The 26,929-nt window shown below is 42.1% G+C and overlaps 1 protein-coding gene across 8 annotated transcripts in view; it reads left to right on the top strand.

Moving 5' to 3' along the window:
- The window catches only part of LOC119975037 (kinase suppressor of Ras 1-like), a 202,755-nt gene that overhangs the window by 163,090 nt on the left and 12,736 nt on the right, over positions 1-26,929 (top strand). For 6 of the 8 annotated variants that reach the window (XR_005462645.1, XM_038814496.1, XM_038814502.1 and 3 more), the window contains exons 5-16: positions 1,377-1,552; positions 8,533-8,602; positions 8,871-8,954; positions 9,468-9,529; positions 11,340-11,446; positions 13,125-13,284; positions 14,698-14,739; positions 15,015-15,072; positions 23,953-24,001; positions 24,727-25,121; positions 25,657-25,753; positions 26,442-26,575. Coding sequence is in view for 7 of the 8 variants with exons in the window: in XM_038814496.1 (XP_038670424.1) it covers positions 1,377-1,552; positions 8,533-8,602; positions 8,871-8,954; positions 9,468-9,529; positions 11,340-11,446; positions 13,125-13,284; positions 14,698-14,739; positions 15,015-15,072; positions 23,953-24,001; positions 24,727-25,121; positions 25,657-25,753; positions 26,442-26,575 (1,434 nt within the window). In the remaining variant the exon portion in view is untranslated. The remainder of the gene's footprint in view (positions 1-1,376; positions 1,553-8,532; positions 8,603-8,870; positions 8,955-9,467; positions 9,530-11,339; positions 11,447-13,124; positions 13,285-14,697; positions 14,740-15,014; positions 15,073-23,952; positions 24,002-24,726; positions 25,122-25,656; positions 25,754-26,441; positions 26,576-26,929) is intronic. The other 2 variants (XM_038814501.1, XM_038814498.1) reach the window with 2 other exon arrangements.

Below are 26,929 nucleotides of genomic sequence, written 5' to 3'. Positions count from 1 at the left end.
GGGTAAGGTTTTGGACAGGAATTGCAGGGGTTCGGGGCAGCATGGTGGTGCAGTGGTTAGCACTGCTGTCTCATGGCACCGAGGTCCCAGGTTTGATCCCGGCCCTGATTCACTGTCCGTGTGGAGTTTGCACATTCTCGCCATGTTTGCGTGGGTTTCGCCCCCACAACCCAAAGATGCACAGGATAGGTGGATTGGCCACGCTAAATTGCCCTTAATTGGTAAAAATGAATTGGGTACGCGAAATTTATTTAAAATAAAGGAATTGCAGGGAGGAACGAGGAAGGATGTTTTACACAGTAATTGGTAATGACCTGGAGGGGTGATGGAAATGGAGATTATCAATAATTTCAAAAGGAAATTGGATAGACATGTGACTAAAATAAATTTGCAGGGCCATGGGGATAGAGTGGAGACATGAAATTGTCACGATTTCTCTACTGAGAGTTGAATGGCTGCCTGCTGTACAGTTATGACTTTATGAAGCACAGTTTTTTTTTATTCCACTGGAATGATCAGTGAAGAGATATGGTCACATCGCTGTTCAATTGCTTAAATTATGCAAGGTTCTATTTTTGCAGATGTATGGTATAAAGTACACCATGCAATATAGATAGTGAAATTTGGTGAAAGCAATGTATATTTAGATGGATATGAATATAAATTTTCACCTAATCTGCACATCTTTTTGGGTTGCGGGGGTGGGACCCACACACACAGGGAGAATGTGCAAACTCCACACAGACAATGACCCAGGGCTGGGATCGAACCCTGGTCCTCGGCGCCGTGAGGCAGCAGTGCTAATATCTGTGTCACCGTGCCGCTGGGAATATTAATTTTTAATTTAAAATGATGAGATGTTTATGAAAAATAGAGGCCTCATTTTCAGTAGCCATGTCCCAGTCAGTATGAGGCATAAAAATATGTAATGTAAACTTGGTCAGAGGTGTCCCTTAGATTTCACTTCCACTCACCACGTTTGAATGACTGTGGAAAAGATTTCTGTTGTGCTCCAGTTTAGCAAACTTGTAACGCCGTTTATTAAGAGAGCATTTGTGATTTTGATTCAGCTGACACAGGGCTGAAAATCTCCTTATCCACTCAATGTGTCTGCAGGTTGTGAGATGTTTCCATTCTATTCTATAATTTGTGCACTTCTAAACCTCATAATTGAGTTGGGTTCGTTTCACTGCAGTTCTCTAGTATTAAATATGTAAGCATAACCATTGTGGTTCAATTATAGTGGTATTTAAATGCAATCTGTTTAACCTGCAAAATACAATTCAACATTAGCTTCACAATTTTTGAATATATCTTAATTTAATTATGTTGCTGGTCAATGTAACTATTGCTTACAACTTTTTTTTTCTTCCTAGGTTCGGTAAGAAAAACAAGTTTTTCCTCAATCTGAACATCAGTGGCAACAGCTGTGATGATATTGCTACCCGATCCCCCTTATTACCATGTAGGCCTTTCTTTCCTCAATCTATCGGGAGTTCTCACTGTCTTCCCTCAACGCCTTGTCTATCTGATGACCACAGTTCTCCTAAAAGTTGGTATTCTAATATTAACACAGCACTGAGGCTTGCATTGTGTTTGGGATTTTGCATTCATCACCAGTTTTAAATTGCGCCTGAAAATATCACAATCCTGCATGGCATGCTTGGTTTTCAATTTTGTATGATTTTCTAAGTGAATGGAAGAGTAGACAAGTAATCAATGCACAAGCATTTTATTCTAATTGTTTCAGAAATGCCGTGCATGTTGTCCCATTTTAATGAAATATGTTTCCTGTCAGCTCTTGACCATTTTTTGAAAACTATATTAATCTTCATCTAATTCTTGCAATCCTTTATGTCCTACGTCATTCCGTGGTGAAAATCAAGCAAGGGCATGATCAGCATTGCTCTTGAACGAATTACTGAGAGGCGTGTGCATAGCCCAAGAGTGTTTAACTTTGATGCTATTCATACTGTCTTTTGAAGAAACAACCAGCTACACATTCAGCTAATCGTACCTGTGACCCAATGAATTGGATAGCCCAGGTGCACACTACTTTGCACAAACAGCCCACTGTATCTGTAGCTCTGAATTGACCAGGTTAAGCTGCATTGATAATGCCCTTAACGTGAAAACACAGGCGTGAAGAAACAATGAACAGAGCGCGAAAGGAGGAAGAATTGAGAATGTCCAAAACTTAGCTCCAAGAGATGGACTTAAAGGGAGAGGGAAGGGCAGCATGGCGGCACAGTGGTTAGCATTGCTGTCTATGGCGCTGAGGACCCGGGTTCGAATCCCGGCCCTGGATCACTGTCCGTGTGGAGTTTGCACGTTCTCCCCGTGTCTGCGTGGTTTTCACCCCCACGATCCAAAGATGTGCAACTTGGGTGGATTGGCCATGCTAAATTGCCACTTAATTGGAAAAAATAATTGGGTACTCTAAATTAAAAAATAAAAAGGGAGAGGGAAGAGGCTGGAGGTTATAGAGAGAGCTTTTACGTTTATAAGCAGTGAAAGATAGAGCTGGCAATGATGGGGCAAATGAGACAACGGACAAGAGGCTGGAGTCAGAGGAACAAAATAGTTCAGGAAATGTAAGACTAGAGGAGATAGGATGGAGCAAAGCCATAAGAATAATTGAAACACAAGGAGGGAATTTAAAATTTGAGGCAGTGGGGGACTGGGAACCAGTGTTGGTAAGCAAAGAGAGGATAATGGGTGAGTGCGGCTTGGTGTAGGGTGGAATGAAGCATAGTTTTGGTGGCGCTGATATTTATTGAGGGTGGATGTTTGGAGGTGTGCCAGGAAAGCATTAGCATAATTGAGTCTGGAGGTGACAAATGTGTGTGATGGTTTCAGTGGTAAATGAGTTGAAGTGGGCAGGAAGAAGGCAGTGCTCTGGAGATGTATGATCTTCATAGTTTGGTGGTCAGATGCATTTCATCAGGCAGGAAGGTGGTGAATGGGGACCCCACAACATTTCTGTATCACCCTGATTAAGTATGTCCAGAAGGCCCAGGAAGGCCTTTCTTTCCCCGCTGCCAACTGAGATGCATAATTAGGAAATTAATGTCCATTTAAGGGCCTCATCCTGCTGCCATGGTTCACAGCTCCAGGGTCCCAGGTTCGATTCCCGGCTTGGGTCACTGTCTGTGCGGAGTCCTCCCACATGTCCCGAAAGACGTGCTCGTTAGGTGGAGTGGACATTCTAAATTCTCCCTCCGTGTACCCGAACAGGCGCCGGAATGTGGCGACTAGGGGCTTTTCACAGTAGCTTCATTGAAGTGTTAATGTAAGCCTAATTGTGACAATAAAAGATTATTATTATATTATATCCAAAGAGATGTTGAGTTCTTTGTTGAAACTATGGTGTTAAAACCCGCCCTGCAACTCGGTTACTAATCATTCAAATTGAGAGTAGTTTTCCAGCTCTGCACCAGACTGGGGCTGGTTTAGCACAGGGCTAAAGAGCTGGCTTTGAAAGCAGACCAAGGCAGTCCAGCAGCACGTTCAATTCCCGTACCAGCCTCCCCGAACAGGTGCCGGAATGTGGCGACTAGGGGCTTTTCACAGTAGCTCCATTTGAAGCCTACTTGTGACAATAAGCGATTTTCATTTCATTTCATTAACAAGTCCAGGCTAGATTTTTTAAAAACTCATGGGAAATTACAGCACTCTTGTTTTCTTTAGCAGCTACAGTCTCAGAAATTCACTTGTCTAAATATTTCCATTTCTGTGAACAGACCATTTGCAGCATTCTGATTTACTTTTTAAAAAATATATTTTTATTGGCTTTTCATTTATTTGTAACAACATTGCCAGGGGAAAAAAGTTAAAAAGGGACGATATAAACTGATATGAATACATAGGAAACATATATACAGATACAAGGTATATTAACATTGGGCTCCCAGTACTCGATTACCACAGCCGTACTGTGGTTGGCCCATGGTATTCAAACATATCAGGGGTGTGTTTGAGGCCACCAAGGCATACCCTGTTGTTTGCTGTGGGCAAACTCATGGGTTTTTCTTTTCCTCTGTGCCCTTTGGTTCCTCTGCCCTACTCCCCCTGTACTCTTGAGTACTGTCTCCCCCCTCCTTTCTTTTGTCTGTTTCGTTGGTTGGTGTCACGAACAGGTCCTCGTACAGCTTGGTAAATTGCTTCCATGTGTTGCAGAAGCCTTCCTCTGATGGCGAATTTTATCTTTTCCAATTTTAGATTATCCAATTATTTTTTCCAATTAAGGGGCAATTTAGCATGGCCAATCCACCTACTCTGCACATTTTTGGGTTGTGGGGGCGAAACCCACACAGACACGGGAAGAATGTGCAAACTCCACACAGACAGTGACCCAGAGCCGGGATCGAACCTGGGACCTCAGCGCCGTGAGGCGGTTGTGCTAACCACTAGGCCACCGTGCTGCCCATCTTTTCCAATTTGAGGAATTCTACTAGGTCGGCCAACCAGTCTGCGGCCTTGAGTGGCGCCGCTGGTCTCCAGCTGAGCAGGAGTCTTCGGCAGGCGATCAGGGAAGGAAAGGCTAGGGTGTCTTCCCCATTCCCTGTAAGGAGCCCTGGCTGTTCCAATACCCCAAAGACCACCATTAGTGGGCATGACTCACCCCCACAACCGGAATGTGGCGACTAGGGGCTTTTCACAGTAACTTCATACTTGTGACAATAAAAGGATGTTATTATTATTATCATTAACCTTGGACGTGTCTTTGAACAAGGCTGTCCAGTATGCGACCAGTCTGGGACAGGACCAGAACATGTGGGTGTGATTGGCCCGGCCTCCCTGGCACCATTCAAAGAACCTGCAGATGCGTGTTCTGATCAATGCACCCTGTGCACTACCTTTAGTTGCGTTAGGCTCAGCCCTGCGCATGAGGAGGTGGAGTTTGCCCTATGCAGTGCTTTGATCCAGAGTCCTTCCCACTCCCCGATCTCATTGCTTTTGAGGTAACATACCAGGGCAGGGTTAGAAGCCAGAACTGCAGCTGCTCTAGCTGTGAGTATATAGGGGATGTGAAATCCGGAGATGTAGATGGATAACAAGGAAGTGGGGTTGAATGTAGCCCCAGTTAGATACAAAATAAGTCAATTTAATTGTTATATCACAGTAGAATTATAAATGAGTCTGTTCTTCACAATTAATGGCTATAGTGATGGAAGTGCAGATTCCATAACCTACTTTAAACACTTAGTGGAGCCTTCACCACAGTAATTTGGGCATATAATATCAAATGGTTATTCCGGAATAACCAGGTTAATCAGCAAGAATTGTACACTATTTCAGAACATGAATTCATAGTTTTTTTTTATAAATTTAGATTACCCAATTATTTTTTCCAATTAAGAGGCAATTTAGTGTGGCCAATCCACCTACTCTGCACATTTTTGGGTTGTGGGGGCGAAACCCACGCAGACATGGGGAGAATATGCAAACTCCACACGGACAGTGACCCAGAGCCGGGATCGAACCTGGGACCTCAGCGCCGTGATGCAGCTGTGCTAACCACTAGGCCACCGTGCTGCCCATGAATTCATAGTTGCGTAAAATGTCACTTAACGTAAAATGTCTGCTATTAGGAACCAAATCTGCTGCTCAAGTTTAGCAATGCCCACAGAGATTTATTATTTAATACCTTTGCATGCAATAGTACCCTGCTTTTACACCTATGTGGCATTGCAATGTTTCAAGTGCAAAAATAATTTGTCCTGTATAAGAAAGAGTAGAAAAACTGATAAATATGTGTAAGAAAGTTAGTAAATTCAACACATTTTAATTAGTGCCTCACAGCGAGCATTGCTGCACCTGCATGGACCCAATTTAATTGATCTTGTTTCATTGCTTTTGCTTTTTCTGTGAAATAGTTGATCTTGCGGTGAAGTACAGGACAGTAATGTGAATAATCCCTGATGTTTATTATGCTGGTATTTAAGGCTAAATATTTCAAACCTCTATTTAATAGCTTATGTCTTGTCGACTTCAATTTGAAATGTTGCTTTGATTAATTATTTCTCTTTCTGCCACTTTCTTTCTTCCACCCTCCTTCATGTTCCCTTCTCCCTCCTCCTGTCTTTAAAAAAATATTTTCTCTTTCATCACATTTTTAACGCCTTTGGCGGCAAGGTGGTGCAGTGGCTAGCACTGCTGCCTTACAGCGCTAGAGACCCACGTTCGATTCCAACCTTGGGTGACTGTGTGGAGTTTGCACATTCTCCCAAAGTCTTTGAGGGTTTCCTCCGAGTTTTCTGGTTTTCTCCCACAGCCCAAAGATGTGCGGGTTAGGTGAATTAGTTATGCTAAGTTTCCTCTTAGCATCCAAAAAAGGTTGGGTGGAGTTACAGGGATCAGATGGGCTGTTGTGGAGGGTCTGCGCAAATTTGATGGACCGAATGATCTCCTGCACTATAAGGATTCTATAATTCTTTCCTGTCCCATGTCCTCTTGTACCTTGATGTGGAGATGCCGGCGTTGGACTGGGGTGAGCACAGTAAGAAGTCTTACAACACCAGGTTAAAGTCCAACAGGTTTGTTTCAAACACGAGCTTTCGGAGCACGGCTCCTTCTTCACCTGAAGAAGGAGCCGTGCTCCGAAAGCTCGTGTTTGAAACAAACCTGTTGGACTTTAACCTGGTGTTGTAAGACTTCTTACTGTGCTCTTGTACCTTGCCCAGTGATGCTGTATTTCATGCACGAGCCTTGGCACTAAGTGAGGGGAAGCTTTTTCTAGCATTGTGGTTGAGCCTGATTTCATCTTTGCCAAAATTCACATGTACGCTTTGCAGAGGTCACTGGATAATGATCTTGGAAGGGGATATGACTGTTTTTACATCTGCATTCCAGAGGCAATAAGGCCAATTGTGGTATCCTATTGCCACCAAGATCAGTTAACTCGGCACAATCTGGAACATTTTGGTCTGTATGGTTCAACAACTTTGAGGCGTGTAATATTTTTGAAATTGTGCTTAATAGTAATGTAAATATACAGAGTTCCAAGTTAATTCGAGTTCTTTGCTGGGTATGTTGATCTCGTAATCTCGGCCATGGTGACAGCCGGGGCCACCACTAAAGAGAGGGTGGAGGGAGGGAGCGGAAGGAGAATTGTCCAGCATCCACCTTTTGTTGGACTCCTGTTGGTTGCAGCTACAGGTGGATGTCAGTTGAAGAAAAAAATTGAGCTTCGTTATGATGGTCCTGCACGGTAGAATGGTCTGCTGAAAGTGTACATCTGGACTTATCCATGATAAATACTCACTTGGGCAGCACGGTGGCGCAGTGGGTTAGCCCTGCAGCCTCACGGCGCCGAGGTCCCAGGTTCGATCCCGGCTCTGGGTCACTCTGTGTGGAGTTTGCACATTCTCCCCGTGTTTACGTGGGTTTCGACCCCCACAACCCAAAGATGTGCAGGGTAGGTGAATTGGCCACGCTAAATTGCCCCTTAATTGGAAAAAATTAATTGGGTACACGATAAATTTAAAAAATAAATAAATAAATACTTGGGTGTGGTACTGGAGAGTATTAGTGCCCCAACAAAACCCAGCTGCTCCTGGAAGGTCAAGAGGTGAAAATTAGAATATAAACTCCGATCTTGTGGCAAATGGTGCATGATGCCTCTCACAGACCTCTAAAAAGACTGTCGACGAAGATTTTTTTCTTCTAAATATTTTTATTCTCCTCCTTTTCCACATTTTATCCCAAATTTACACCCACCAACAATAAACAATAATCAGTAACAAATATGTCAATCCCCATATCAATAACAACAATCCCATCCTCCCACCAAACCCCAGACATTAGCCCGCATGTTAATATAAACATATAAACCGGCGATGGGGTGCACCATCGGCAGAACCGGATGATCCCATCGGTGTGAACAGCTGAAAATCTGGCCCTTGTACATCTATTTTTGGCAAAGACGTCTTGATGTAGCAGTTTATTTTAAAGATATACAGTTTTAAGCCTATATACATTTTATCCACAATTCTCTTTAATTGGAGATTTAGATCTAAGAAAATTATTGGATGTTGTGCAACTAAGTTTGTTTTTGTGGAGACTGTTTGTCCACTGCCTTAGTCCAACACCCAGGGCTTTATTGGTCTGAGGGCTTAGTTGTAAATGTATTGTAAATGCTTGATGGTCTGTACAACTTAAGACTTTTACAACTATAGCAAATTCCAACCTTATACAGAATAGTGACTCCCCTTATCCACCATGTCATCCAAAATAAATTTGGTTCTGCATTAAAACAACCGTTTTCCTTTTTTAAAAAACAGTTAGACAGTTACATGGGCAGGGTGGGTATAGAGAGACATGGGCCAAATGCGGGCAAGTGTGACTAGCTTAGGGATAGAAACTGGACGGCATGGACAAGCTAGGCAGAAGGGCTTGTTTCCATGCTGTAAACATCTATAACTCTAACCACTGGCCTGTTGAAGACAAATAACCATGCCTCAAGTAGTTCTCTAAAAAATAGATTTAATTTCTTCAAAAGCCACTTTAAAATCTCCTCTTCCTTTTCAGACACTTTACATGTACCGCGGGGATCTCCTCAGATGCTACAAAGGGACTTTGGGCTTTCCATTACACATAGGTGAGTAATAAGAACCAGAAACAAGTTGTTAACAAGTGGTGAGGTTATAGTGTTGTAATACTATTATTGTTTGGTTGTTATTGTTTGTTTGCATATAAATTATAATAAAAACATCCCCCCCCCCCCACCACAATATCCATTTTAATTGTCACATGAAGCAGTAGGAATGACTTTTCATTCCTTCAATGTAATTTATTTGCTGAGAACATTCAGAAATGACTTTCTATTGCTCGTAGACTAAAAAAGCCTTTTGCACACTTGCTTTTAGGTTTTCAACAAAATCTTGGTTATCACAGACATGTCAAGTTTGTCAAAAAAATATGATGTTTGGTGTTAAGTGCAAACATTGTAGGTAAGTTCTGCCAGAACAGTTACATTTGTAATCGAACAAGTCATTGGAACAGCCAAAGATGTAATTGTAATACTCCACATAATTAGTGCAGATAGAGTAAATGTACTTCCTCGTGTGATACTGTCTGTAACATTGGCTAACAAAGTCAGAGATTGAATTCCCGGTCCGTGCTTTGGTTAGCTGGTGTCAACCTTAAATCTGAGGAAAACCCAATGATACTGTTCCCAGATTATAACTATCCTTCTTAAATAATACCCAATTAACAGATACAATAAAATAACATTAGAAGTCTAAATAAAGGAGAAAAAGCCCTAATATAAATGCCTTTTGATTTTTACAAAATGCTCTTATTTATAAGTGAAAGTGAAGGTAGCAGCTTCTAATAATGGTAGATATGTTATGGAACCCATTATTTATGTTGACCTGCCAGTGAAGTTCACAAATCTATTAGTTTTGAAACAGAAAGTAATACATTTGAATGTATTTTGGTACTATATTTTTCTTTCCTCTTAGATTAAAGTGCCACAACAAATGCACAAAAGAAGCTCCTTCATGCCGGATATCATTTCCTCAAAGTAAGATTACAGTTCATTATACAGCAGGTTTCCCTGAAATATTTTTTTTTCAATCACATGGTTGGTTGATTTCTTGGTGTCAGACACCAGCTGACCAGACAGTCACACAAAGCCATATGTTCTCGGGAGATGGGGACTTTTTTTTATAGATTAAAAATGGGCGATGCACATTGTTCTAAGGCCTAGTGATAATGCAAAGCGGTGGTTCCAAATTGCCTAGTTCTCTGTCACCGATCCACCCCCAGCACCAATCTATCTCCCGCTACGGGCCCCCATTAATTCACAATGCTATAGCCTGCCGCTTGTTCACATTGCCACCTACTGGTCCTCAACATGCTCTATTGGCATCAAGCTGCAGAAAATAATTATCTTTATTTTTATCACAAGTCGGCTTACATTAACATTGCAATGTAGTTACTGTCACCACATTCCGGCATCTGTTCAGGTACATGGAGGGAAAATTCAGAATGTCCAATTCACCTAACAATCACGTCTTTCGGGACTTGTGGGAGGGAACCGGAGCACCCGGTGAGAACGTACAGACTCTGCACGGCAGTGACCCAAGCCAGGAATCGAACCTGGGATATTAATCCCAGAAGGGGAGAGGTTAATAACCTGAGCCAGGATGGTAATTGAACTCACACTTCTGGCCTTGGTCTCCATCACAGACCAGTTGTCTAGCCAAGTGAGCTAAACCGGCTGCTGTAGATAAATAGATACCAAGATCCTCGTCATCACTTTCAAACCCTCTCATCTGTGTCGCCTCTACCGATCTTGATGATGTCGGCACGGTAGCACAGTGGTTAGCCGTTTTGCTTCACAGCTCCAGGGTCTCAGGTTCGATTCCCGGCTTGGGTAATTGTGCAGAGTCTGCATGTTCTCCCCGTGTCTGCGTGGGTTTCCTCCGGGTGCTCCGGTTTGCCCCCACAGTCCAAAGATGTGCAGGTTAGGTGGATTGGCCACGATAAATTGCCCTTAGTGTCCAAAAAGGTTAGGTGGGGTTACGGGGATAGGGTGGTGGTGTGGGCTTAAGTGGGGATCTCTTTCCAAGGGCTGGTGCAGACGCGATGGGCCTAATGGCCTCCATCTGCACTGTAAATTCTATGATTCTATGTCCTTGAGCCCCAGTGCATGCACACTGCTTTTCTTGCGTGAAGTTAAATTGGTTATTTTTGTATCAATCCAGTTTCTGTAGGTGGTACTTCAGCCTTCTGGTAATCTCTAGCTTATTATCTTAATTCCTAAAAGTCTTCCTTGTAGTCTATATTTTCAGCTCCCCCCCCCCCCCCCCCCCCCCCAACCTGTCTTCCTTTCATATCTGTGTAGTTTAGTGTATATTGATGTAAACTGCATCAACAAGTTTCCATATCTGTACCGTTGTTACTGTGAAATTTTGGAAAGGCAGGATATCAACACCTCACTGAAAGATGCCAATAGTGCAGGACGGCAGGGAAACTGCAATCTGATTGAGCAAGCCAAGTTTTGTACTGCAGTCATGCTACATTTGTTTGGAATGGAAGAAGAAAGTAACTGAAGGTTTTCTCAATGCAACTTGCACCTAAATAATGTGTTGTTTAATTTCACATCAGATATATATAACATTTAAGGGTACAGTCTGTTGTCGTGTCTGGTGGTAGAGGGAGGAGGGGTAAAAACTAGTGTCTGACCTGTCCTAAAATGTTGCAGTCTGTTGTGATCAGCTCAACTTGAGGTTTTGACCCAAGTTGCATTGTTGCAGATCTAAGTGTTGTAATACATTCTGTTGTATTTTTGAGAAATCTGTAAGTTACGTCTTTCCTTTGTTATCTAGTATCATCAAAAATTCGAAGAACAGAGTCTGTACCATCTGATATAAACAATTCTGTAGATAGGTCTGCGGAACCACAGTTTGGCACTCTTCCAAAGGCTCTAAAAAAGGTAACCATGCTGTCCTCCAGCTTTTTGTCCGTGTGTGCACATCAACTTTGTACACTTCAGCGTGGTCAATTTTGTTCGTTTTTCAAAAATTGTGTTGTAATATTGATTACAGGCTGCTTACATTGGTAATAAATATCATGCTTTAGTGTACAATTTTTTCCCCCATCAACACACAAACCATACAGCACAGAAGGAGGTCATTTGGTTAATTGTGCCTGTGCCAGCTCTTTGAAAGAGCTATCCAATTATCCCTACTCATCCTGTTCTTTCCTATTGTCCTGCCAATCATTTATTTTCCAGTATGTATACTTATATATCATATCACTCCACTGCTTCTGTTCAGCAACTTTAAACGACTCCATTCTGTAATAACAGCCTATTCCTCAACCCTTAAAGAGAAAATTGCAATTATATAGCACCTTTCATGACTACTGAACATGTCAAAGTGCTTTACAGTGCAGTCGCTATTGTAATGTAGCAAGTACAGCAGTCTATTTGCACACTGCAAGCTCCCACAACTAGCAGTGTAGCCATGACCAGGTGATCTGTTTTTTTGTGATGTTAATTGAAGGATAAATATTGGCTAGAACACCAGGGAGTTTCCATGCTCCTCTTCAAGTTAGCACCATTGGATCTTTTACATTTAAAGGAAAGAGCAGTTTTAGTTGAGTCACCTGACAAAAGACATCCCCAACACTGCAGCACTCCTTCCGTACGGCACTGAAAAGTCAGCTTTGATTTTCATGCTCCTCTGCTTGAACCCACAATTGTCTGCCTCAACTGTGTGCTACCAACTGAACCATGGGTCACAGAGGCCTTGTGGCACAGTGGTAGTGTTGTTACCTCTGAACCAGAGGCTGTAGGTTCAAATCCAATGCCAGAACTTGTTGGCTAGGGAAGGAGCATTCATAACGCAGTTACATTTGGAAAATCCCCCCCCCCCCCTTTGTGGTCAACCAACCCACTATTCCCCAAAGGGGAAAGTGTGTTTGTGTGAAGATATGTTAATGCAACATGAGCATGTGCAGGACCAGGAAAGATGACTGATGTGTATCTGGTTGGTGCCAAAGCTTTTGTTTAAAAAGAATATATTCAATTGCTTCTTTATCCATTGCCCCCCCCCCCCCCCCCCCCCCCCTTGAATTTGAGAAAACAATCCATTGTCACCTTGGACAGTTCCACACGTTCATTGCCCTCTCTGAAATACATACGTCTTTTCATGTGTTTGAATCTCTGCTTTCAGGTAAAGCATTTAAAAAAAAAAAGAGAACCATAGCATGAAACCATAATCCTTCAAATTAAATGGCTCGGCACTGAAATACTAGGGTAAAATCTGCAAATGCGTCCACCACATTGGAAATGCATTGAAAAGCAAATGTTTACACACACTTTTTGTGAGACACACAATCCTATCATAATACTGAATAAGAATTTTGTAATGCATACTGAGAACACTGAAATTAAATATTTTTTCTGTACATCTGTATAACTTAGCCTGGTTATCATCATTGAATTGTGTAGCGTTTGTTGAAACTTTTAAACTAGCATATTTGGGAAGTTCTCAACAAACACATTGAAATAAAATTTGGATGTTGAACTGTGTTGCAAATCTCTGCTCATATTGTAAATGAGTAAATATACTCTTGGTCAAATTCAAATATAAACATTGTTTTTGTAGGATCATGCCCCAGTTCCTTTGGATTCCAGTAGCAACCCTTCTTCAACAACTTCTTCAACTCCTTCTTCTCCAGCACCTTTTCAGTCTTCCAATCCTCCAAGCGCTACCCCACCTCCAAACCCTTCACCAAAAGGTCCCAGAGACCGGTTCAAATTTCCAGGTAAGTCCTTAAAATATAACAACAGAGCCCTGAGCACAGATATTGGGGTTTGGTGACCGTGCAACTGTTGGTGTTCACCATCATGACTGCAAATCTGACAGCAGCTTAGCCTGCTTGATGTCTTCACTGTTCCTGGATGCTGGAGCTTCCCTGTAATTGACACCAGAATAATATTGTAATGGGGGGGGGGGGGGGGGAAACCACACCATGCCATAGAGCTCACTAAGTAGCTCATTCTTGGCAGCTTCCTTCAAGGCAAACAGCAAGAGCATCTTTTTGTTGCTGAATGCAAAATCCCAGCCATTACTTTCAATTGGGCAGAATGGTTAATATTATTGCACTCCTTTCACATACATAGCTGCTTTAAAATCAAAATGTATATAATTTGGGGAGTTGTAAAATCCAAACTAAAACTAGTTTGGAACATTGCAACTATATGCACTCATTCTTTAAATCTTATATATTATGTATAATTCCAATCTTTGAAAACTAGTTTTAATTTGGATTTTGCAGTGCCCTGGTTCATGTTTTCTTTTTAATATTTTACGTATACAAAAATAAACTTTCTTATTTCTCCCCTTTTTCCTTCCTTTGTCTAGAACCAAACTATTATCTTTTAACTAAGGCCAAAATGATGCAGGCTCTGGGATCATCTCGAGCCCATTATTTATTGCCCAACAATGGGTGCTTTTGCCCTATGCATAGAGGACCCAGTTTTGTTTTCTCTCCTTTTTCCTTTTCCAAACTCTCCAGTTCTTTTCTCTCCAATCCCAATTAAATACACACACTAAGCAAAGAGGAGTCTTCTATCAAATAAGGTTTTCAAAAGGTTGCACAGCCGAGAATTGATCAAACCTTCACATTGGAGTTAACGAGGACTCCAGTTGCAGCTTCCTGAGTAGGAACCTTGATATCGTCCAGGAGCTGTTTATTCCGATGGTAACATTTTCTGAATTGGTCTATGAAAAAAGGGGAGAACATTCTGTGGCAACAAGTTATATTAAAAAACCCATACATTTGCCTCGGAAAATGTAATCTTATAGTTTAGCAGTTTTTAAACTTAATTGCCCGCTTCAAAGTAGTGTTGGAAGTATCACGGAATTTAAAATTTGAAGACTTAAAATGGAAAAAAGGTGAAATATATGTTAAAGTTAAGTTTCATCAAACTCTACCAAAATTATATGGAAATAGTGGAATAATAGGAGGCGTCACTTTAAATGGCTGACAGCCATTCTCCATTCTTGATCAGGTTGATCACTGCTCTAAATATGATAAAACCAAAAGTTGTCTTTCTAGGGATCTTCAGTAAGAAATGCATGGATGAGTCTATTTAATAAGAATGCCAGCTGCTATCCTACAGTTTCTAAACTGATTTGTAATCTATTCTTCTGCCTGTGTGACCTTTTCCCCAAGCTGCGTACTACTTTCATCATAGACAACAGTTTATCTTCCCAGGTGAGTAACAAATCTAGCCTTTTCTACTAATGTCATTTTCCCCTTTACTTTTTTTTCTGTCTTTACACTTGCTTCTTGGGGGGGGGGGGGGGGGGGGGGGGGGAAGAAAACCTCAGCACATTACTAACCTGTATGGAGTAGTAATAACAGTGCACTGTTGGTATTTAATTTAGTCACTTTCACTTAGATATTTTAGTGGCTTAGTTTGCATAGAATTGTATAATAAGATAAATGTCCTGCCTTACTGACTACGATTTTAACTTTCTGTCATTTAGATGTCCCTAGTTCACCATTGCCTGTCACTTTACAGCCCGACGACTTTGAAGATACTGAGTAAGGATTTGCATTTTCTCCTTCATTTCTGCAAAGCAGTATGCAAAAGTTTAAAACATTAGACAGCAAATGTCAGTGCTTTGATTGATAACTAAGCTATGCACGGCATGCTAAGCAAAAGGTTAATATCAGTATTATTTCCTCTATGGCACCTTTCTCGTATGCCATGTGCGGTAGAGCTAAAAATAGCCACCACAGCAACTCAATTGGTTGCCTATAATAAATGATGGTTCCAGATTGACAGAGGCATGGGAATAGGTTTTGCTCTATCCACCTTCTCCACCAGAGAATGTTTGATCATGATGTGGCGAACAATTTCCTTAAAAAGCAGAAAATAGTGTTATGGGAGAGGTGTTTTCAGAACCCCAAAATGTATCATGGAGTTCAACCATCCCCCACCTTTAATGGAATGTTGCTTTTGAAGCACACGGCTTGTTCCCCAGGTGTAGCACTACAATTATGGACATGTGGTTTTTAAAACAAAACAATGTTTATTCCATGAACTCAAATTAACCTTTTAAATAAACATTAGATCTCGTAACACCCCTTACTTCAAAGATAACCCCGAAAATAATACAACACTACCCAATCCTGCAAATTGTTCCTTTACACATCCAAAAGACTTAACAAATCCTTCAAACAGAAGCACATTAGATTTATATTCAATACTGACACCTTTTTACAATTCCGATTTCACCAAAGGATTAAGAGATAGTCCTTCATGGCAGAGATCACCAGCAATGCAGCTCACAGCCACACCCAAGCTTTCTTCAAACTGAAACTAAAACTCCCAAAAAAAAGGAAGTGAGCTCAGCTCCCCCCCCCCCCCCCCCCCCCCATGCCATCACTTCAGTAATATGATCAGCTTATTTTCTTAAAGGTACATTTCTTAAACATCCAATTCTTAAAGGCACTCTCACATGACAATAGTTTTATTAAGAACACTGGTTTAAACAATTGATGTTGAATTCTGTTAATTATTTTGCAATTAAATGTGCATATTAATTTTGTTCAAAGCAAATACAGTTCCAGTACAATTTATTTGTTTTGTCTTTTTTGTTTTGCTCCTCCGCCTCTGATATTATCGCCCTGTTATAAGGGAGGCACAATACACAAATGTCAATGTAATTTCTTTGTAATAAATGCTTTGTCTAATGCCTTTCTCCAATGGCTAATCCTGATCCAGTGCAATACATTGGTGAGGCAGCATTGCAGAGTTCAGTATTGTTGTTGATGTGAGCTGGAAATGAAACCAAATTGAAATTTACTGTCAGTTTGAGGAGGTATTTGCAATCTGGTTATTTTTGTGTGATCAGTGACATTGTTTGGAGACGTTCCTCTGTGCACTGTGGCTTGCCATAGTCATGATGCCTTTTATGTAATTCTTTATCTATCTATAAAGGCTTGAGAGCAGAAGCTATTTTATTCCCCTCTTGGAACAAGATGTCAGGAACATGCAGATGAAACTGAATGGGTTTTGATAGCTGTATGAGAGACAGCCACTGTAAAAAAGAGAATAATTAAAACCTTGTACAAGGTATTGATTGCTGGGTGAGTCAGTATGTCTTTGAATAGTCCGGCACCTACTCCTCTGGAGATGAAGGGAGATTTGAGAACAAATTGGAAATTCTTCCAGTCTCAATGATAGAACTATGAACTTGCCACAGAGTTAAACAAGGAATATGAACAAATAAGCGGTGCAACTCTCAGGGCTGGGCAAAGAATGTTTCCTAGACCTCTACGAATAGCAGAAAAGCCAGTCTTATGACCTTCTGGAGGCTTTGAAACCCCATTTTGATCCCTTTACTATGGTATTTATGAACGCAACATGCTCAAAACTAGAGGTCAGGAAAGGGGATGAAGGTGATCACACTTGGATGTCTAGCTGAACAATAATAATCTTTATTAGTGTCACAAGTAGGTTTACATTAACACTGCAGTGAAGTCAAAATCCCCTAGTCGCCACATTCCAGCGCCTGTTCGGGTACACAGAGGGAAAATTCAGAATGCCCAATTCACCTAACAAGCACGACTTTTGGGAGGAAACTGGAGGAAACCCACGCAGACACCGGGAGATTAGATATCGACCCAAACTAGGAATCGAACCCTGGTCCGTGGCGCTGTGAAGCAACAGTGCTAATCATTGTGCTACCGTGCCTCCCTGAAGGATGAACTGATCTGAGATAGGATTGTCTTAAGAACAAGAGATCCCACTGTGAGAGTACATCTGACCGAAGAGAACTTACTCTCAAGAAAGCTGTTGATGTGGAGAAGTTCTGAGGTTGTCGATCTTCAGCTGGAGAGTATTGATAGAGAAACTGAAGAGACTTTGCAGTATGTTGAGTGGCAGCTCAAACCTTCCAATCACAAGACATCCGGGATAAAGAAGAAATATTTACGAAAGGACCAGCAGAAAGATCAGGGTGCCGAATATAAATATTGTGGAAGATGCCATATAAGTTTACAAGTGTTATTATTTATCTTTATCTGACCTAAGATTTATTGAGCTCACTTGTTTGTAACAAATCCCCCCCCCCCCCCCCCTCCCCCTCCCCCCCCCTCCCCCCCCCCCCCCCCCCCCCCCCCCCCCCCCCCCCCCCCCCCCCCCCCCCCCCCCCCCCCCCATTACAAAATAAATCGGGTTCTAGAGACTTAACCATATGGCAAGAAAAAATACTTTAAATGATGAATACAGAAAGTTTATTAACCATTACAAAGGTGACAAGTCAGAACGATAAAAAGCAAAGTATCCATTAACAGTAATTAACTAAGAGGAGAAAGTTATCTTTAACAATTGACCAGACTTCTCACCACCCTTCTCAGACCTGGTTGTGAATGGCAGTATTGAAAACATTGAAGATAGCTCTCCAATACCTTTCCATAAAGATATCTCTACAGCTCTCTCGCGCTCTCTCTCTCTCTCTCTCTCTCTCTCTCTCTCTCTCTCTCTCTCTCGTACTCGCTCCTACTCTCTCTCTCGCGCTCTCTCTCACTCGCGCTCTCTCTCTCGCTTGCGCTCTCTCTCGCGCGCTCTCTCTCTCTCTCTCTCTCTCTCTCTCTCGCGCTCTCTCTCGCGCTCTCTCTCTCTCTCTCTCTCTCTCTCTCTCTCTCTCTCGCGCTCTCTCTCTCTCCCCTTCACTACCCACATCATTCTCTTTACATCTCCCTCTGCCTTTACCTCTGTCCGTCCTTTCCCAAAATGGCTTCTCCAAAATAACTTGTTCATAATGAAATAAGAATTAGCACATTGTTTTTTAGTTAATTATGCATATTTTCTCAGTTTTAAAACTATCTGCACGATTTAATGACATGAGTTCTGTGAGACACCATGTTTAATGGCACTATGTCCTTTTTTGTCTTGGCGGGCAATTATCTGTCGAGGCATCACTTGCATAATTTCCTGCACTGACGAGCTCAGCTCGCCAATGCAGGAAGAGTATACGAGGATCGGGGCCATTCTAAATGCCGCCCTGATCTTTCGACCCCACCCCCTCAGCATCCCCACTGCAGCCTCCGGAACCCCCCACTGCATCTGACCTACCTCTTCCGGGGTCCTCGAGGTTGGCAGTGTCACCCAGGCAATGCCAACTCCAGTGCTATGGCACTACCCTGCCAAGAGCTCGACCACCCAGGGTCTCCAATGGTTGCCCCCCCCCCCCCCCCCCCCCCCCCCAAGGTGTCGTTACGCCTGATCCACATTTGTGGAAACCAGTGCTAAACGGTGCTATGGCGAGGTCTCCCAGGTGTGGCTGTCAGTTCCTGAGCCCCGGGAGAATACGACACAGATATATTTAAATTAACCTAATGACTCACTTAAATATGCTAATCTAGATCTCACCTGGCGTGATTCCGTTAAATCTCGTGAGACGTTTCGAGCAATTTGAATCTCGCGAGAGACGGCTCACGAGATTAAATGGCCTCGTCTCATTATAAAGTCGGGCGTGACGAGGTGATTGAATCTCGCCCTATATTTCTTTTTTTTAATAAATTTAGATTACCCAGTTATTTTTCTTTTCAATTAAGGGTCAATTTATCGTGGCCAACCCACCTAACCTACACATCTTTGGGTTGTGGGGGCGAAACCCACGCAGACACGGGGAGAATGTGCAAACTCAACACGGACAGTGACCCAAGGTCGGAATTCGAACCCAGGTCCTCAGCGCCGTAGTCCCAATGCTAACCACTGTGCCACCGTGCTGCCCTTCCTTACATTTCTTGAGCTAGGTTTGGGTCTCAACCAATAATTTGTCAACATAGATGTCTGGAGTTGCAGCCCCTTAGACAAGGGCCTATTTAGATCTAGTCAAGGTTGACATTCATGTTGTCTCTTTTTATTCTGTGGTCTGAGAAAGGCACATTAATCTTTTTTCTCACAGCACTTTAAAAGTCTGTATTAATAATTAAGTGTTAATAATATGTTTCTAATTACATTTCCAGCCTTTCTAACACATCTGTTAATTAATTACTTATTTAATTGTCTCTCAATTAAGGCTGACGTTCTCACTAATCTGGCTGGTTTCCAATAATGCTGTTTTGTTTTTATTAAAATGGCTTCCATCAATTTTAGCGGACAATGCTTAAGAGCAGATTAATTCAAATTACAAAGAGATAGTCACACTAAAATTAGAGATTTTCCAACCATGTGAAAGCAAATGAAACATGTCCAGTGTGGGGAAAGCAATGCTCTCATTGCAAGAAGCTGAATCACTTTGCAGACAGGCATTTTGCTGGAAAGAAGAGAAGCACTTATATGGAGAGGTGTTGTACGATCTTCATAAAGAATCACTGTACACCCCAGAACAGTCGAGTCTCGAGGAAAAAATGCTTTGTGACTATTGGAATGTTGACTAGAAGGAGAGTATCCAGTTAATATGAATTTGTCGATACTTCATGCGGGATCATGAGCTTCGCAGACCTGTGTGAAGTTGCTCAAGATGGTGACCAGAAAATGAAGCCGTCATAGGTGAAGTTGAGGCTATATGATGGAACAATGCTCACTCCAAAAGGGCAAACTAAGCTGAGAGCCCAATGCAATGGGAAGAAAGAAGATTTGACATTACAGACACTTAAGCAAAATCCACTTGTCTCAGCTAAGACAAATCTAAAGTTTGGACTGATAACCCTCCAAGTACCAGAAGAGGTTTGCAGTGTTTTGCACAGCATAAAGTAATTGACTACTGCAAAAACCTGAAACAATTATGTAGTTGTTTTCACGGATCTTTGATATCTTCCTGCCGAATATCATCGTGCAGTAGATGTAGTGTTTGCCTCTTCCAATGCTCCAGAAGAGTACCAGTGCCAACAGTGTGAGATAATTAATGATCCTCCAGGAGTGAAAGCGATTGTGGATGATCTGGAGATATGATAGAAGAAACAAAATTGTAGACCATGATCAGAATCTTAAGACTGCTAGAGATAGCTTGCCAGATGAGCATGAAGCTCAAAAGAAAAAACTGCAACTGAAGGTGACCGAAGTCAAGAACTGACAGTGAAAGGAGTTTGCCTGGCTCTCTTTAAGGTAAGAACAGTAGTGGAGATGCAGCCAGCAACAGATGTGAAGGCAGTGCAACAATTTTTTAAATTTGTGAACTACCTAGCAAAGTTATTGCCCAATTTGTTTTCTGTGTGAATCCCTACTCGGGCTCGCTGCAAATGTTGTCCAGTGGTATTGGGGCACAGAAGATGAGGCACTTGCATCAAACAACTAGTGATGACAACGCCAGTGCTGTGGTACTATAATGTCAATGAGGAAATCACCCTGCGTTATGATGCCAGCAAGACAGGTCTTTAAAAAGCCCTTGTGCAGCAAGGACTACCAGTTACATTTGCATCCAGAGTGTCAACAGAAACTGAATGAAGATTAGTGCCTGGATATTGCCTTTGCTTGTGAGCATTTCAATCAGTACCTGTTTGGGAGAGAGAATGCAATGGTGGAGTCTGAACACAAGCCACTTCAAAGTTTCTTTCTTACAATGCTTCTGTCTGCTCCAGAGCATTTGCAAAGGATGTTACTTAATTTGTAGAGACACTGGAAGTGAAGTACAAGCAGGAGAATCGGATGTACATCGCCCACATGCTGTCGAGAGCAGCACTCCCTTTGAAGAAAGTAGGTGATGCTAGTACGGAGTGTGAAATCTTCCAAATCCAATGAGAAGCAACAGCCCAGCATGGTCTAGAATTCATCAACTCAGTAGAGATCAGCATCTTGCTCCGATCAATCAAACTACGCAACAAGATGCAACTGTCCAAATGCTGCAGGAAGTAGTGATAAAGGATGGCCTGAAACCACCAAGAACACTTCTGTTGTTACAAGAGGTTATTGGGCAAAGATTAAATGATTGCCTAAAATGGCATCTTGTACAAAGGAGCTATAATTATTATTTCCAAGGAGATGAGAAAAGAAAATGTTGAAGCACATATAGTCAACTCATCAAGGAATTGGGTCTAGTCTGAGGAAGGCAATGTGATTAAGGGCCACATCAGCCAGTGCAGGGCGGCACGGTGGCACAGTGGTTAGCATTGCTGCCTATAACGCTGAGGACCCAGGTTCGATCCCGGCCCCGGGTCACTGTCTATGCAGAGTTTGCACATTCTGCCCGTGTCAGCGTGGGTTTCACCCCCACAGCCCAAAGATGTTCAGTTTAGATGGATTGTCCACACTAAATTGCCCCTTATTGGAAAAACATTATTGGATACTCTAAATTTATTTTAAAAAAACATCAGCCAGTGCAGCATTTGTAATGAACTTCAGGCTAAGCAAGCTGAAGAGGCACTCAGATCCCAGATAAACCATGGAATAGACCTCTTCACTCTGGAACTAATTAATAATAATCTTTATTAGCGTCACAAGTAGACTTCCATTAACACTGTAATGAAGTTACTGTGACTATTACTCAGACAATTGGGAGTTGGACAAGCTAACATCAATGGTTATCAGATAGTAGAATGCTTGAGAGCACGCTCAGTCATTGGCATTCCTGAAATGACGAGTGAAAATGGCCCTCAGTCCATGAGCGAATAATTCCGGTGCTCTGTAAATGATTGGGAAATTCAGCACCATACCTCCGCTCTACACTGCCCCAATTCAAATGGGAAGGCCGAGGCAGCAGCGAAAATTGTCAAAGGGACCTTCCCAAAATCGAATAGGTTCAGCACAGATGAGCACGAGACAATCCTAGATTGGAGAAACACACCGACTGAAAACATGGAAAGTTGTTCAGTTCAGCAACTAATATCACACTGCACATGAACTACTCTTCCAATGGTTTAAAACCATACTGAAGCCAGAAATAATAACAGGAATGAGTGATAAAATCAAAACAAAACCACAAAGCCACATTTCGCTTTGATAAAGCTGCTAAACCATTTGCCAGAGATGAGAGTTGGAGAGCCAGTCGGTGTGCAGGCATTCATTGCTCACAAGTCAGCCCCCTTGACAACTTGGGACCTATGTGGAGAGGTTGTCGCCTCAACAGTACACTGAAAATGAATGACCACATACATTGTTGTAATCGCAGACATACAAATACAACTGGAGAAGCTGCTCCTTTAAAGCAGGACAGGTGATGAGGGAGATGTGATTTTACCAACCCGCACAAGGAACTGAATGGCCTTCAGTCAATTATCCCAACAAAGGCAACGGATCAACAGCAACAATTACCACATTGATACTGCCCACGACAATAATAATAATCTTTGTCACAAGTAGGCTTACATTAATACTGCAATGAAGTTACTGTAAAAATCCCCTAGTTGTCACACTCTGCTGCCTCTTCGGGTACACTGAGGGAGAAATCAGAATGTCCAATTCACCTAACAAGCACGTCTTTCAGGACATGTGGGAGGAAACCAGAGCACCCGGAGGAAACCCATGTAGACACTGGGAGAACGTGCAGACTCCGCACATACAGTCACCCAAGCCGGGAATCAAACCTGGGACCCTGATGCTGTGAAGCAGCAGTGCTCAATAATTTTCCACAGGGAAGCAACATCAGCCCAGGCGCAAGCAGACACCAGACAAATAGCTGCACATGTACCATTAGAAAATCAGAATGCTTTAAGGATCAGTGAGTGTTTTGGGACAGATGGAAGTGAGACAAACTAGAATGAACAATCATTTTCTTAGTTTTCAGCTTTAAAAATAAATAAATCTAGAATACCCAATTCATTTTTTCCAATTAAGGGGCAATTTAGCGTGGCCAATCCACCTATCCTGCACGTCTTTGGGTTGTGGGGGTGAAACACACGCAAACACGGGGAGAATGTGCAAAGTCCACATGGACAGTGACCCAGAGCTGGGATCGAACCTGGGACCTCGGCGCTGTGAGGCAGCAGGGCTAACCCACTGCGCCACCGTGCTGCCCCTTAGTTTTCAGCTTTGACTGAGAGGTTTCATTGCTGTGTTTGATTATATTTTAAGTCTTACAGTCGATTTTCACACTTTGATGTAGAGAATCCTGCACTGAGTCACATACTCAAATAGAGTTTGCGTCTAGTCCCTGAGATATTACAGCATTCCGCATGCTGCCATGGATATTATAGCCTTAGCTCAAAAATTTAGGAAATTTGAATTTGTACAGGTGGAGTCATTACTATTTAAAGCATGCATTAATTTCTGCATTGCACAGTTGAATAGAGTTTCTAGCTAAGTAAAAATATGAAGTGGATATTGCTAAGAACACTGAATTTAAAGTGCAAAACAAAAACTCCCTGTAAGCACGGTATGACTCTTCAGTTTCAAATATCCGCTCAAAGTTAGGTTTTTGGTTCCACTTGCCTGCTGCTCTTTCAATTTGAGTAGAATTAAACTTTCATCCCCCCCCCCATGTTGCTAAATTTTATACAAGTATGAAAGTATAAATTGTATTATTTGTCTTGCAGTACTGTAGAGGAAGCTGAACCTGAAGCAGCTGAAGTGCTGGATGCAGAGGTATGTTGGCAAGAAATTAAAAAAAAAAATTTAGATTACCCAATTATTTTTTCCAATTAAGGGGCAATTTAGCGTGGCCGATCCACTTACCCTGCACATCTTTGGGTTGTGGGGGCGAAACCCAGGCAGACACGGGGAGAATGTGCAAACTCCACACGGACACTGACCCAGAGCCGGGATCGAACCTGGGACCTCAGCGCCGTGAGGCAGCTGTGCTAACCACTAGGCCACCGTGCTGCCCATGTTGGCAAGAAATAACCATGACAAAGCATATTTGTGTGCTGCTGTAAGATTTGTTATGCAAAGCTTGTTTTTAATGTGCTTCACAATTGGTCCAGGTCTGAGGGTATTTATTTTGTTTAAATTTAGAGTACCCAATTTATTTTATCCAGTTAAGGGGCAGTTTAGCTTGGCCAATCCACCTACCCCGGTGCACCTTTGGGTTGTGGGGGCGAAACCCACGCAAACACGAGGAGAATGTGCAAACTCCACACGGGACAGTGACCCAGAGCCAGGATAGTACCTGGGTCCTCGGTGCTGTGAGGCAGCTGTGCTAACCACTGAGCCACCATGCTGCCCCAGGTCTGAGGTTAATGGAGTAAATTATCTGCAGCCAATACTAGGAGCACTAGAGGGGGGCAGAGTACCAGAAGTGCTTAACAAATTAATTATGTCTTGTACGTTTTGATTTGACTTTAAGTTGCCCCTTTTCTAATTGCTTTCAGAATGAAGATCAAGTACTTGACGATGAGGAGGCTAATAAGTCAGAATCAGAATGTGAGACTGATGAGGTGGATGACCTGCCAAATACTAGATCCCACTGCAGAGGGCTGATGTCTCGCAAGCCCAGCCAGACAAGTGTCTTCCTACAGGAATGGGACATCCCGTTTCACGAATTAGAAGTTGGAGAGCTGATTGGCAAAGGGCGATGGGGCAAAGTTCATAAAGGACGCTGGCATGGAGAAGTGGCAATTAGGTTGTTAGAGATTGATGGGAATAATCAGGATCATTTGAAATTGTTCAAAAAGGAAGTGATGACTTACCGGCAAACAAGGCATGAAAATGTGGTACTTTTCATGGGCGCTTGTATGCATCCTCCACATTTAGCCATCATTACAAGGTAAATAAAATGGGAATGATATCTATTTTTTGCATTATAATCTTGCAGTGTTCATCAGCATAGAAGATTTCAGACGTATGTTGAATTTTTTGTGCAGAATGGCACTTATTTTCTCCCAGAATTAGCCATTTGTTGAAAAGTGCACAAATAGATAGTAGTCTTCCACAGAGTATGTTGGGGCAGAAAACCTGTGTGTCACTGACCCTAAATGGTGCTGCTCCATCTTAGTGCAAAATTCCCATTTCCAGGTGATAAGGGATCTTGCTGAGGAGAGGACTATGTCATGTTCTGCATGGAATGGTGTTTTGGGATATCCTGCTAGTTGTTCACAGACATTACCAGAAGCCTTAGGAGAATTATATAATTGCATGCCTCCTCTCTGCCATAGTACATGATGGAACTGACCATTTAATATGGTAAACACACCTTCTCTTGCTTGTCTTAGTTTTGCTTTCCCAGAAAGCCTAATTTCCAATTTTGTTACATGATATTTTCCGGTTCTGTGTATAATCAAATATGTTTTTTTATGTTTTAGTTTCTGTAAAGGCCGAACACTCTTTTCATTTGTGAGAGATTCCAAAATCACACTGGATATTAACAAGATGAGGCAAATTGCACAGGAAATTATAAAAGTAAGTTTTGAAGTTGCCAATCTATAATTAGCTTTACCAAATGACTAGGATTGCAATCCTACCTAAAGAGTAGGCAATAGTGATATTCTGGAACAGTGTGGCAATTGTGCCCTATATTTGTAACTTTTTGAAAAGGGCAAACTGAATTTTGTCGTGGAATGGTTCGACAACTGATCACATTGGTGTAGTTACACAATGATTTTCATTCTCTCTTTGGGGTCTGCATTCGTTCTCCTGCTACTGGTGTGGCCAGGCACCACTGACCTCCACACAATTGTTTTTATTTTCTTCCCTATTGTGTATTTCCTGCAAATCTCTTCTAACTTGTTAACAGGGCTGCACTATAATCTCGCTGTGGTGCTTTAAAGCAAGAAGTATTTTTATGTCCAAGCACCAACTTTAAGTTCTTCAAAATTGTTTAATAGTTTTATGTTACAGAAGTTTCCAGTTGACTGCCATTTTAATCCTTCCTCTTTACTTAAATGGATCACCTCCTCTGCTCGTCAGGCTTGTCAGACAGAGCCCCAAGCATCAGTTTATTCCTTTCACAAAAATCCTCGATATTTTATAATTCTATCAGAAATTTATATTCTTGTTTAGGTCTTGGTATTTATAGCATCTATGCGGTTAATTCCTTTCCTTTTTAATCTAATTCCCCACTGTATAATTGCAAATTATTTTATTCCAGGGGATGGGGTACCTTCATGCAAGAGGTATTGTGCACAAGGATTTGAAATCAAAGAATATTTTCTATGACAATGGAAAAGTTGTTATCACAGACTTTGGACTGTTCGGTATATCTGGTGTGGTACAAGAGGACAGGTGAGACAAGAATGCCTTGTTGAAAAATCGGTATGCAAAGGACTTGTCTTCTTGAAAATTTTGTCACTTCATTCTTTTCACTCTCCCCTACCTCGTGTGAAAATGTGTTTCCACACACTTTGGTATCTCAACCACATTATGTCTGGACTAATATTCATTCATGTGTGAGCCTCCGGAGTAAATGTGAGCGGCTGTACTTGTAGGATGGGGAACACGGAGATTGTTCCCCGCCCTGATTTCTACATCCATGCCTTCCCAATGGGGTCCACTGGATAGTCATTTGGAAGCATCAGCTTTGGGTGATTTCCCAAATGGGATTTTGCAAAAATTGTGGGTCCCCTATCACACTGACAT

This window comes from Scyliorhinus canicula, chromosome 12 (genome assembly GCF_902713615.1).
Source record: "Scyliorhinus canicula chromosome 12, sScyCan1.1, whole genome shotgun sequence".
Taxonomy (NCBI): domain Eukaryota; kingdom Metazoa; phylum Chordata; class Chondrichthyes; order Carcharhiniformes; family Scyliorhinidae; genus Scyliorhinus; species Scyliorhinus canicula.
The sequence above is the reverse complement of the archived record's forward strand: the minus strand, read 5'-3'. Positions and strand labels throughout refer to the sequence as shown.